This window comes from Myiozetetes cayanensis, unplaced genomic scaffold (genome assembly GCF_022539395.1).
Source record: "Myiozetetes cayanensis isolate MyiCay16 unplaced genomic scaffold, myiCay2020 scf1, whole genome shotgun sequence".
Classification (NCBI taxonomy): domain Eukaryota; kingdom Metazoa; phylum Chordata; class Aves; order Passeriformes; family Tyrannidae; genus Myiozetetes; species Myiozetetes cayanensis.
The window spans coordinates 70,736,698-70,748,758 of record NW_026086604.1 but is presented as its reverse complement, the minus strand read 5'-3'; the positions used below and the strand labels follow the sequence as shown (position 1 = coordinate 70,748,758).

The window sequence follows — 12,061 nt, the reverse complement described above, 5'->3', positions numbered from 1 at the left end:
TTTGAATTTTTTAATTACTAATATGAAATCAATAGTAAAAGAAAGAAATCTGTAATTACTCATATCAGGGTTTTCTTATCCTTGGGGGTTTGCAAGATATTTGCATTATGAAGAGAAATCGATGATGAAGAGAAGCGTTGTTTGAATTTTAAATTCTGCAAATCTACAAAAATTAAAGGACTTCACTAACTAAAAGATCTGTTTACCTGAAAATAATAATAATCAAACATAAGGAACACTGTCCTAGTTCACAGTATTACCAATCTCTTCAGTTATTTCTGTAGAAAAAGATAACTTTTTCATTTTTGTTTTATTTCTTGTTACCTTCTCTTATGTTCTTTCTCATAGGGACATAGTGACACTTGGCCGATGTGCCTTAATTAGGCACTTAAAGCAAAGCTGCATGAGTACCACTGAGTAGCATGAGCTACAGGAGTTCCTGTTCCCTCTTCTCCAGAGCATAGTGGTAGATCAGAGGGAAAGGAAAGTTGCCATCTCTTAGATTTGAAATTCTGATATTGCATTACAATATTTTGGTATTTTACCAATTGCAGATTTTTATTTTAGTAGTTTTAGTTTGGTTTAGTTGTGACATTTTGTCTAAGATCACTAAACTTGCTAATAATAACGAGTTCAGATATACAAAACTCCCTGAAAGACTATTTAAGTTACTTATGCATCCCTAAAGCCAGTTATTGTTTATTGTTTCTTATCTTCATTATTGGGTTTTTTCCTCCTATTATTTTTTGTCTTTGAAGTTCATATTTGCCACAAGGAAGCAAGAATGTATTTAAAAGAATAGACAGAATTTATCCTGCAATAGCTTCCTAAATCAGGAGGAAAAAAAATATTCCACTAAAGCTTATCTCTGTACTGCTGAAGCCCGTCTCCCCACACGCATTGATCTCTCTAGGCTGCTGCTTTAGCCAGTAAGAAGAGGAATGAACTGTCCTTTGAAGTAACAATTGCTTTTCTAACTTAAGGGTCTCAGTTGCAGACTGAAATCTGAGTGGATCCTTAGATTTTGTTGTTGTTCTTTCCTTAGAAGCATTTGCTTGCCTTCTGTTTCTGTCTTGCACTATGTTGACTGTTTTTTCATCCAGCATTGCTTTTATGAATAAAAGGTATCTGTAGCATGACAGAAACAAGACTGACTTTGTAAAATATGATGTAAAAATTGCTCTTTCCCCACACTGAACATGCAGCAATATCCCACAGGATTAGGAAAAAGCTGTAGACTAATTGATGTGGAATAGGATAATCCCCAGGTGTCTGGAAGGGAGCAGTGTTCTCTTGGGTCTGTAGGCTGCCCAACACGCATGTCCTCAGGTCTTACTTTTGCATTTCTGCAGGGGGACAGGACTACTGCCCCTCTATTTTTACTCAATCGTGCATACAGGAAAGACTGGCTTTCCAGTATTTTTTATTCTCTTTTGCCACACTTTTAAAAAGATTAGCATGAAAAGTTATAAACCTAAAGGCACACACACGTGCTCATGCGTGCACACACACACACAAAAGCAAACCACAAAATAAAAAACAAATGGGTTTTGTTTGGGATTTTTCGTTGTTTAAATTCAAAATGAGACCAGACAGTATATGAAAGAGCCTACAATCCTATCTGTGTTCTTAGGTGAGGCCAGTGTGTCTGCCCACACTTCCTTCCACTTCCTTGTAAAACCCAAAGTGCATAGCAGGGTAACAAGGAAATTTCTTGGAAATTTTCCAGTAGTCTGGATGTTTTGTCATGTCCCCAGGAGATCCCACTTCTGTACACTGTTTCTTCCTCGTACATCCTCTTTCCTATGGTGTGGGTTTTTTTCATTATAGTGAAGAAATATTTATTAACCTCAACAACAGCCAGTAGGCAAAAAGTTGTTTGATTTACTGTAAAGGAAAGAGCATTGTTTGAGAGCACCCTGCCAGCTGAAGGGATCCCTTCTTCCTAAAGGGATCAACCTCAGCAATTGTCAGAAAATGTAAAGACTCTTTAAATCTTTCATTGTGGAACTGCTTTAACGACTTTCTTTTGTCCAACAACTCTACAAAACTGTTATGTAAAGAACCTGTAGTGACTTTCCTTGCAGCTGTGTATTTTTCCTCCTATAAGAGGCAGAAATAATATTAAGGATTCCATGACAAAAGAAAAAAAAAAAAAAAAGAAAAAAAAAACCAACCCAGATGGTTCTGTGTTGCTAAGCAACTTAAAGAAAGATGAAAGAGACCACAGAGCTCTATTTAGGTCTTGTAAAAACTCAAGCAGTAAATACCCACTGCTTTGATCTTATTTAACCATGATGACGCCTTATCATACTCTGTTGCTGAAAAGAAAAAGTTCTGGGGACAAATAAAAGACGTACTTACAATAGTCCTTGAAAGGCTAGAGATTGAGGAAGGCAGCCTGTCAATAAATAAGTGCTAAAAAACCCAGTTATAATTACACTGTCCAGCTCAACTAGGATCAAATCTAACATTGTCTAGTATATTTGTCCTTTCCCATCCTCCCCAGACCCACTTCTGCCTTTATATCTGGAGTATATAGTACAGCCATGATCACTGCAGTTGTGAAACATGGTGACATTCCTGGGTGTCTCATTGGTCTCTGTGTTCTTGACCACTTATAGATGGATGGCAGAGTTTCAAATGCATGGGCATTTGTGTCTCTGGTCCATTGAAAAATAAGTAGAAAAGTCTTGGGGGTCACTGTCTCCATTACAGTGAACAATGTACAGGTAATGTTTCCAGTTGATTTATATTCTGTCTAGGCAACCTTAGGCAGAATCAATTCTGTTTTGTGGAACTCTGTACGCTGCAGCAGATATGCCTCTGATTACTCATTTTGAGCTAGTCAGCAATCACTTTAAAGAAAAAATAAAAAAAACTAAAAAGGGAGTATCTAGAAAGGCAAAGCCTTAAATATCTCATGAAAAGAATAGCTTGTCAAATAACAGCTTCTGCTTTTATCTGACATATTTAAAAACAAAGAAAAAAGAGGCAAGTTCTCTGTAAAAGGTACCATGTCTTGAAATTGTTATGAAATTGCACAGTATATTTCACCTGCACTGAAGACAAATAACCTATGGATTTCTTAGATATGACCTTGCATAATACTATATTAACAGAGTTATCTCAGGCAAAAAGACATATTTGTTTTCAAGTGAAAAGAATGAATAAGAAAAATATGAATAAAAGAAGAAGTACTCTACCAAGATGCAGTATTTATTTATGATAGGTGGTATAAAACTCTCATACATCTGTATAGCTAGATTATTTGGTTGATAAATATATCCTGGAAAAAATGTAGCAATCACTGAATTCCTTAGTAAGGGAAATAATTTATTTAAATTGCATACTTGGAATATAGTACCAGATTCCAAAAATTCTGTGTGGTCCAATCAGGCTTCAGAGTCCACACACATTACTTGCAAAAGTTTTTGCAACTTCAGTTCTTACCAAGAAAGTGCCAGCTCCATGCTTTCTTGAGGTTTAGGATAATGTTGCAAACAAACAATACAGGGAATAAAATGCTGTCCATTCAACAGCTTCACTTACAGGATTAGTAGATAGCCTAAGACATGCATTAGTGAATTACCTGTTTGATTAGCAGTTGAGAACCCGAGGCTATGCTGTATCAGAAATTACATTAAAAAATGCACATAAAGTTTTAATAGCAAAATTCTCCTAGATCATTTTCTCACTCTTGAAGTCTTTGCATAGAAATCATTCTACTTGACTTACAAAGTGCATTTGTGATATACAAAGCCAAAATGAGTATTTTTAAACTGTTCTATATCTCCGTCCAAGAGAGAATTTGAATGCAGTACTGCACAGATATTTTCATTGTAAGCAAATTTCTCAGATTTGGAACTTTTTGTTGTTGTTGTTGTTGTTAGAGATAATATGGAATAACATTTCAATAAACCATGAAAAACTGTTTCATTAATTGAGCAGGAAAGAGTCATTATGAAATGCTAGATGAATGTTTTGGAGACTTCAGTGACTATCACTTTTTTCAACAAAACACAAAGTCTTGCAAAGAATGTCTTAAATGAGTATCCTGTAGAAATTTTGTACAGAAAAAGTAGTACTTAGTATTTTTAAAATGGGAAATAATAAGTTTCTGTCTTATGTGGTAAAATGCCCAATGCTGCTATGAGTGATGGGAGAAAAAAAGATGAAACTTCTGCTTGGTTTAGGACCCTATTAGAAAGGAAAATATACAGCACATTGCCTTTACAGTACTTAAAGGCTCATCTATTGGTGTCAGTTGAATTACACACTACGTATTTCAATCAGTTGCAGTTGTGGTAAATAATTTCCTTACTTAAGAATTAAGTAAGCGAGTGATAAACATTAAATAGAAGTTTGAAAAGAAATTAATGTTTTGTAGGATATGAAAATTTTTTAAGTTTAGGTTTTTGTCTCTTAAAAAATAAAAATTGAAGAGAAATTAACAAAATACTGAGATTCTTTGCAGCCCCTGGAAGAAGTACATGTGACTTTGTCACGTGGCTGCAGATAGGAAACCTTTGACAGATGAGCTGCAATGTGGCCATGAAAACCAGAAATACATCCTGGAGCAGTAGCTGTAAGAACAGAGGCTGCAAAGGAACCAGTCTAGGGCAGGCAATGAGGTGAACTTTAATTAAAATCTTGTCTAGTGGCGATGTGTCAAAAGCCACTGACAAATGGGTCTCCCATGAAACCCAGCCTACATTTCAGAAGAATCTTGTGAAAACTGACTGGAGAGCAGTTTGACATACTTGAATTAGCAAATACAAAAGAGCGGGGGAGGAAGGTGGGGGAATAATAACATCTATTTTTCAACAATTTGTGTTTGAAACTTAATGTGGCAACTCCTTTTTGTCCATGTATGCTACTTTTTTTTAACTCCTACCATTTTTCTGCTGCTAACATCTATACTAGAGCTGCGTTAAGATTGTAACTATATATTAGCCCATCAAACCCTACAAGTGTGTTAGATCCTTTGAAATGGGTTGTAGGGTTAAGGCAGTCCAGCTGGGTTCAAAACAAAATCTGGCTTCTTCCATCCTTCTGTTGCTATTATTGGGCTAAGATTTTTTTTTATCAATAAAAAACTGCTCTGAGCTTATAATACTTCTGCTAAACAAGCTTGGTATTCTGTTTCCTCACAAGTGAGAAAAGACTTTTGATCTTCAAGATATTATGGTACCCACTGAAAGTGTCTTTTAAGACTGAGTAATTTTTAGGCTTTCCAGCATACTAGGGGCTTTTAAAATATGTAAATTGAATTGCATCGTGGTAAGATTAAATTTGTGGACCTGTGTTCAGTGACACCTAAAAATGTCCAATAATTCAGCAGACCATGAATAAGATCCACAGAATATGAGAAAGATGGGCTGGATTATGTCACATCTCACATCAGCTTGGAAAAATACAGTATTTTGTGTCTTTTCAGTGGATGGAGGCTGGTCTTGTTGGTCATCTTGGTCAAAGTGCTCAGCAACTTGTGGAGGAGGGCATTACATGAGAACCCGTTCCTGCACAAACCCAGCACCAGCGTATGGAGGAGATATCTGCCTTGGACTGCACACTGAAGAAGCACTCTGCAACACACAGCCCTGTCCAGGTATGGCAAATCAGCCGGTGCATCTTTGTTGTTTATGTGCCACTGAATAAGGCATTTACAGTTAGGCAACATACTATCCTTGATCTATTATTTAGAGGCAAATAATTTCTTTCCCTTATTAAGTGCGCAGTCAGCTCTTACATTCTACAATGCTACAGTAAATCAAGTACAGGATATAGTATATAGAAAACCACCATCTCCCTCTCTCTTTAAAAATTAAAATTTAAGTTACCAGGTCTGAATCTGGACTAACTACAATTGTGTAATATTTGAAGTGGATCATGCAAACAGTTTGTCAGACTTAATATCACAAAAAAGTACTTTTGTTATAACACTAAACTTTCACAGCAAGCAAACTGATGAGGTTAATATTCAGCTTGTGTTATCATGAGGTCCTTCAAGTAGATAATATTTGTCCTGTTTTCATAAGAAACACAAAACAAACCTTAGTGTGCTTTGTAAAATGTCTTCTTCAACTTCAGATGTTAAGGAACAAAGACTTTGTCTTTTTAAATGACTGTGGAATACTAAGAAGATGAAATGTCTCAAGTTGTTATGATATTATGGATCATGTATTTTTCTGTACTTTTGACTCTACCTTTTGACCCATATTAAAGGAAACTCATTTTTTTCATGAAATCTAAGTGAGAAATTGAGATTGAAACCACACAAACTTTCATTTATTGCTAATTAGTGGATTACAGGCAGCAGCAAAAGGAAAGCAGCAGCTCTGATGCCACTCTGTATTACTTTCTTCACTTAGAGCTCCTAGACTTCATAGCAAAAGTTTTCTACTCATATGATGAGGTGTTGCTTATGAAGGCAAAAGCCCCATGAGTTTGAATTTGTGGATCCTATTACTTGTGATGAACTACAATTTACGGTAATTTCCTTTTCTAGGCACTGCATGTCTTCCAGGAGAGTAAAAGTACCTACTTTGTCAAAATAAAAGCTGATAAAACATTCTGTATTGTGTTTGAAAAAACCCAACAAACATAGAAATCAATTGATGATTTGCCTTTCTGAGGCAAATAGTGTACATTTGTATGTAGAAATTACATAGCTTGAGATTCTTAAGGCATCCCTAAAAGCTCAGAGCTTGTGTGTTCATTTTGCTAGTATTGTATCTATTTCTGTTGTTGTGCATTTATTTTCTACTGCCATTTTCCTATAAATGACAGTTTCCAAACTTTTATAAATAATGTCTTCATCTTATTTTGACCTGACTGTTACCCAAATTTTGGAGTGGATGCAGAATAGAGGAAGAGGTTGGTTTCATTTTGGTTCATGGAAGTGGAAACCCTTATAAAACAATAAAATTTCAGAGGCTTAAAATGTATTTCTTACATCTCTAATATTTTGTTAATATTTCAATCTCACTGAAAATTTGCCATAGGTTTTTGAAACAGCGCATCATCAGCTAGCTATGAGAATGGTCTTTGCCCCACATTTATGGTATAGATTTCAAACTGCTTTTTACTTCTCTTATTTCACATTGGTATGGGTCAAGAAAAACTGCACTGCTAAGAAGTTTGGAAAGACTCTTGGATCTCTGCAGAGCTGTTGTGGTGAGGACCAGGTGAAGAGTGCTTCTTCCTTGAGCAGATCTGAAAGTACCACTGGTGACATTCACTGCTTAAGTGACATCTTTAATACAGGAAGGAAATAGTAATGACACTTTGAATCTAAAAACAACCAGCCAACACAGAAGTGCATATGCAAAAATGGATATTATTTGTAACATTTCTTAAGTTGTGAAAAGAACAAAGATTTTTTGGCATTTGAAATTGTAGGGGTTTTTTTTCCAAACAAAACTAGCAGAATACTAAATTTTCTAGAATCCTGATACTAAGGATTTCTTGAGGATATAGAAGTTTACTGGCAAATCCAACTGAAAGTATTCAAGTATATGCTTAAAAGAAAATAACAGACTTGTGCCTGCAAAATACATAAGTTTTTCTCATGTTTCATTTTAAAAGCTCCATCATTGAGTTTGTTTTTTCTTATATTTTATCCAAATGCAATTGCATTGATATGAATGGAAGCACTGCAGTATTGATCAATAGTGCTTTATAGGCTGCTTATCAGTAAGTGTAATCAGTTGCAATGGTGTCTGTAATGTACTGAATAAAACATTACTTTATACCTAAAGTATTTACTGCTGTAAGAGGAGAACATACATTCTGTCCTTGAATTGTTAACTCACACATGCAAATAATGGATAAAGTAGTTGAGCATTTAGAAATGATGGTATAGTTCTTCATGAAAGAAATTTATAATCTTACATTGATTAACCTGATCTTTCTGAGGTGCCTCTTTCACCAAGGGATCTCTTAGGAACTGCTTGAACTTAACCTGGCTTCAAAGGCCAGCCAAGACTCTCTAGGAAGAAGATGTGACATGTCATGAGTAAGCCTTTCCATGTTAGAGGTAAAAAGCAGTTTCAGGTTAAGCACCTGTCCCGTCCACCCTCTCCTTTACATTCTCATGGCTTTTGCAAAGAACGGAGGAGAAAGTTGAGAGAAGCCTGTCTGAGGTGCAAAAGAACCTCAAATACTGTGAAGATAAAGGAATCAAAGGGATGATTCAGGGTATCTGAGTCAGTAGAAGTGCCTGCAAAAGCTTTGGGTTCAGTGTCCCTGTGATGGCAAAGATAGAGGCTCCACAAAGGGCAGGTACAACAATTTGAAATCAGACATCTGTCAGTATTAGGTCTTTTACTTCTCTATGGCTTTCTGAGCTCCCAGTGGTGGCACTCCTCAAAGCACAGTTTTGTGCTTCACCATTGCAGGGATGACCATCCCTTTCGTGCTTGCACTGATCTCCCCTCTCTCCTCTTCTGTGATTCTGTGTGCCAGATGAAGCTGATCAAGATGGCACCAGACCCACTAACTACCTGTTCTGTAGTGTCTGGATGGCATTGTGGGACTCACTATGGGAGGAGAGTCTGTGTTGCATATGTGGAAAGGTCCCCATGCTCATAGTATCTTTTATGGGTCCCTTAAAGGGCAGGCCGAAACAGTTAGCTTGCCCAGTTACCCATATGTGACCTGTCATGGTCCATGTGTACTCTGAAGTTTCTATTTTATCATGGAATGTGGTTCCTGCAATGAAGAACCTGGAAGGCCAAAAGCACGTTGGACAAGATGGGGCTGCAAAGTACCCCAGCCAACAAGATGCATTTAGGATGCTCACAAGTATTTTGGCACCTACTGCATATATCCCAATTATACCAGGACTGGACAGGAGTCTTGGCTCTGGCTTAAGCATGCTCTCTGGCACCAATGAGAACAGGGCAAAGATTTGTACTGAGCAACGTTCCTTTAAAACTGAAAGAACAGGGCTTTATTTCTTACTAAATATTTATGATAAGGATCCATATACTTAGTTTACTTAGATCCACACTATGTAGGAAGGAAGAAGCCTGTCCATTTGCTTTACTCCCACCTCAGCTCTCCTACTCCCCTGAAGTAGGATTGAACTACATTATGTCATCTGCTTCTGTGTTCCTACTATGCACTCCGCAAATGAAGTCCTCCCAGGATCTTTCCTAAGAAACAGAAAAGCCAGAAGATAGAACTGAGTATTCTTCCTACTCACGATAACAAGATCCTAGAAGCTGATTGTACTGAGGTTTTTTCCCTGTTCAAATGAGGCCTCATCCAGACACTTGCTAATTGTTCATAAATATCAATATCCAGGTTCTTACCTGAGCTGGTAAATAAATCCGTTGTATAAACAACATCTATTGTTTGACATTTTTAAAGACTACAGTCTCAAATATTCCTGCTGGAATCTGCTAAATTTTAGATGACTAAAGTTTTAACTTTTTTCCTGTGTGAACAAGGCGAAAGTAATGAGTAAATGTGAACCTTGTGTGCTAGATTTATGCAATGGATTGAAAGGGTCCAAAACAGTGTAAAACTTTCCTGACTTTCCATCTGATTGGCTAAGTAAAAAAACTTCATTAATTCACAAATTTTAATGTTGTTCAATCTGACTTGAAGCAAAATTACATAATATATACTTTTTCATTTGAAGCAAAATCAAAAATTCAGGCATAAAATCAATTAACATTTTGAAGTAGAAACAAGCTTAGTTTGGGATAGTAGGGCTGTTTATTCCATGTCAAAACCATAAAACTTATCTCCGTAGGAAAGCTGACAGAAGAAAGAAGGAAGTTTAACTGAACTCTGTCTTTACTCTATTTGCCTAATTCAGAAGACTCCTATGAAGGCAAGATTTGTGCTTGAATTGTAAGAATGCTCAGTGCAATAAACTCACAGCACCTCATGGGAATGAGATCAATTCACTTCATTTAAGGGAAGTATCTGAGATCACATAGGCATGAAATAAAAATGTCTTAATCAAAACTACATAAGGATATGAAAAAATATAGAAAAGAAATGGAAGCTGACAATAAACCAAATAGGGAAGAGAAGGTGAGAATACTGGATGAGCTCTATACATGGCCAAGAAATGGACCTGAAATAGTAGAAGATAAAAGAAAAATATTTTTTAAATCTTCAAAATACTACTATTTTTGTAGTTAAATACACATCATATTTCAGATCTGGAATACATACTCTTATAGCTCTCATTGCTACTTGTCAGGTGCATAAACAAAGACAGTGTCCTTGTCCATCCTAATGGCCTAGACCGGAATTAATTCCACAACGATCACTCTTTCAGTCACCACTGCAGAATCACTCCGACTTCTCGCTTCCACAAACAAAGGCTGTGGCAGAAGCCTAAACCATAATACATCTGCAGCAAATTTACCTTCACATTAAATATTTCAGAGACTTTTGCCAAAGCCGAACTGCATTTGTTTTATCAGAATGAAGGAGCTGCTCTCTGATAGTTGGTGGTAGCTGTGGGGAGGCCTTCTGTCATAATTAAGAAATACAAGCTATTTCTCTCTCACTTGGTGTACTTGAAGCCTTTAATCACAGTGTCTGCATGTGTGTCCCTTTCTGCCTTTTGCAGACAGCTGGTCCGAGTGGTCCAAGTGGTCCGACTGCGACTCGTCTGGCTTCCAGACCCGCACTCGTCAGTGCATCATTTTATTTCCTGTGGGTAGCCAGTGCACGGGCAACACCACAGAGAGCCGAACCTGTGCTTCGGACTCCAACTTTATACCAGGTGAGATCAAACAGCTCCTTGACGGACTAGTGAAACTTTTCAAGGTTTCTGGAGTGAGGCACTGCACTGTTCCAGATTGCACTGCAGAATTTTCATTTTGTCAGCCAAAGCGTGTTGGTCTGCTGTGTAGAGATGATGCTGTTAGATCTGGTGTCTACATGAAAATCTACCCTATGGCACCCAGTGCTGTGGCGCTGTCCCTATTATCACCACCTGGGGCTTTAGTTAGTTATTGTTGCAACATTCTGCAGGTCCTTCCCATCCTTCTTGGTAGCAGGGGATGACTACAGACAGCAAGTAGAAATAGTTTCCTTTTTATTTTAATTTAAGTGTTTTTGAGACTCTAGGGAAACATTCCTCTAGGTTTTGTGGTTTGCCTATACAAAATGGGTGCTGGCAGTTAATCTGGAAATCATTTCAGAGTCCCTTAAGTTAATAACTGCTTAGAAACTTATTAACTTTGCTCCAGTCCTTATCTCCCTGGTGATTGCTAAGTGCCTCATGGACAGTCACATTATGTATTATTCTACAGCATTTGTATCGGGGTTTTGACTTTGGTCAGGTTTTAAACACTTACTAAAAACCATTTTTCCCCTCCTCCCTGTCCCCTGCTCTTCTCAGAGGAGAGGAAAAAAAAGTTAATCAGAGAATTCCTGAGTAGAGATAAGAACTAGGAGACTTGTTTACTAACTAATTCTCATAGGCAAACAGACTCAAAGTGAATAGAATTTAAATTTATTGCTAACAAACTTAAACTAAAAACTAAATTATTGCTAATAGAATAAAACAGTCTTAAAACACACCACCTTCCTTCCACTCCCCCCTTCCCTCAGCCATGCAGGGAGATGAGAAAAGAGGCAAAAAGTCACAGCCAGCAGCTGCTTCTGCTGCTGTTCAAATCCATCTCTTAGACAGGAACTCTTTCCAATTCACTGTCCGGGGTGGGGGGCACTTTTCCATTGGGTACAGAAGTCTATCCCTCTGCACTCTGATGTCTCCATGGACTGCAAGGGGACAACTTGCTTCACCATGGTCATCACCACAATTATCACAGGGGTAATGGCTTTGAGTCCTTCCCCTGTTTCTTGTGGGGTCCCTTCCCTTGGGAGACAGTCTTTGATAGACCTCTCCAGCATGGGTCCATCCCTCAGGCCACAGTTCTTCCGTAATCTGCTGTCCCTTGGGTCACGAATGAGTTGCACTAGCATGGATTCCCCCACAGGACCACAAGTCCTACCCAGGACAACTTACTCCAGCAAGCTCCATGGGCCACAAGTCTACAGCAAGACTCTGTTTCATCTTAGG

The 12,061-nt window shown here is 37.6% G+C and overlaps 1 protein-coding gene across 2 annotated transcripts in view; it reads left to right on the top strand.

Annotated features, from left to right (window-relative positions):
- The window catches only part of SEMA5A (semaphorin 5A), a 324,829-nt gene that overhangs the window by 299,533 nt on the left and 13,235 nt on the right, over nt 1–12,061 (top strand). For both annotated transcript variants that reach the window (XM_050315083.1, XM_050315092.1), the window contains exons 20-21: nt 5,441–5,611; nt 10,601–10,756. In XM_050315083.1, coding sequence (XP_050171040.1) covers nt 5,441–5,611; nt 10,601–10,756 — 327 coding nt within the window. The remainder of the gene's footprint in view (nt 1–5,440; nt 5,612–10,600; nt 10,757–12,061) is intronic.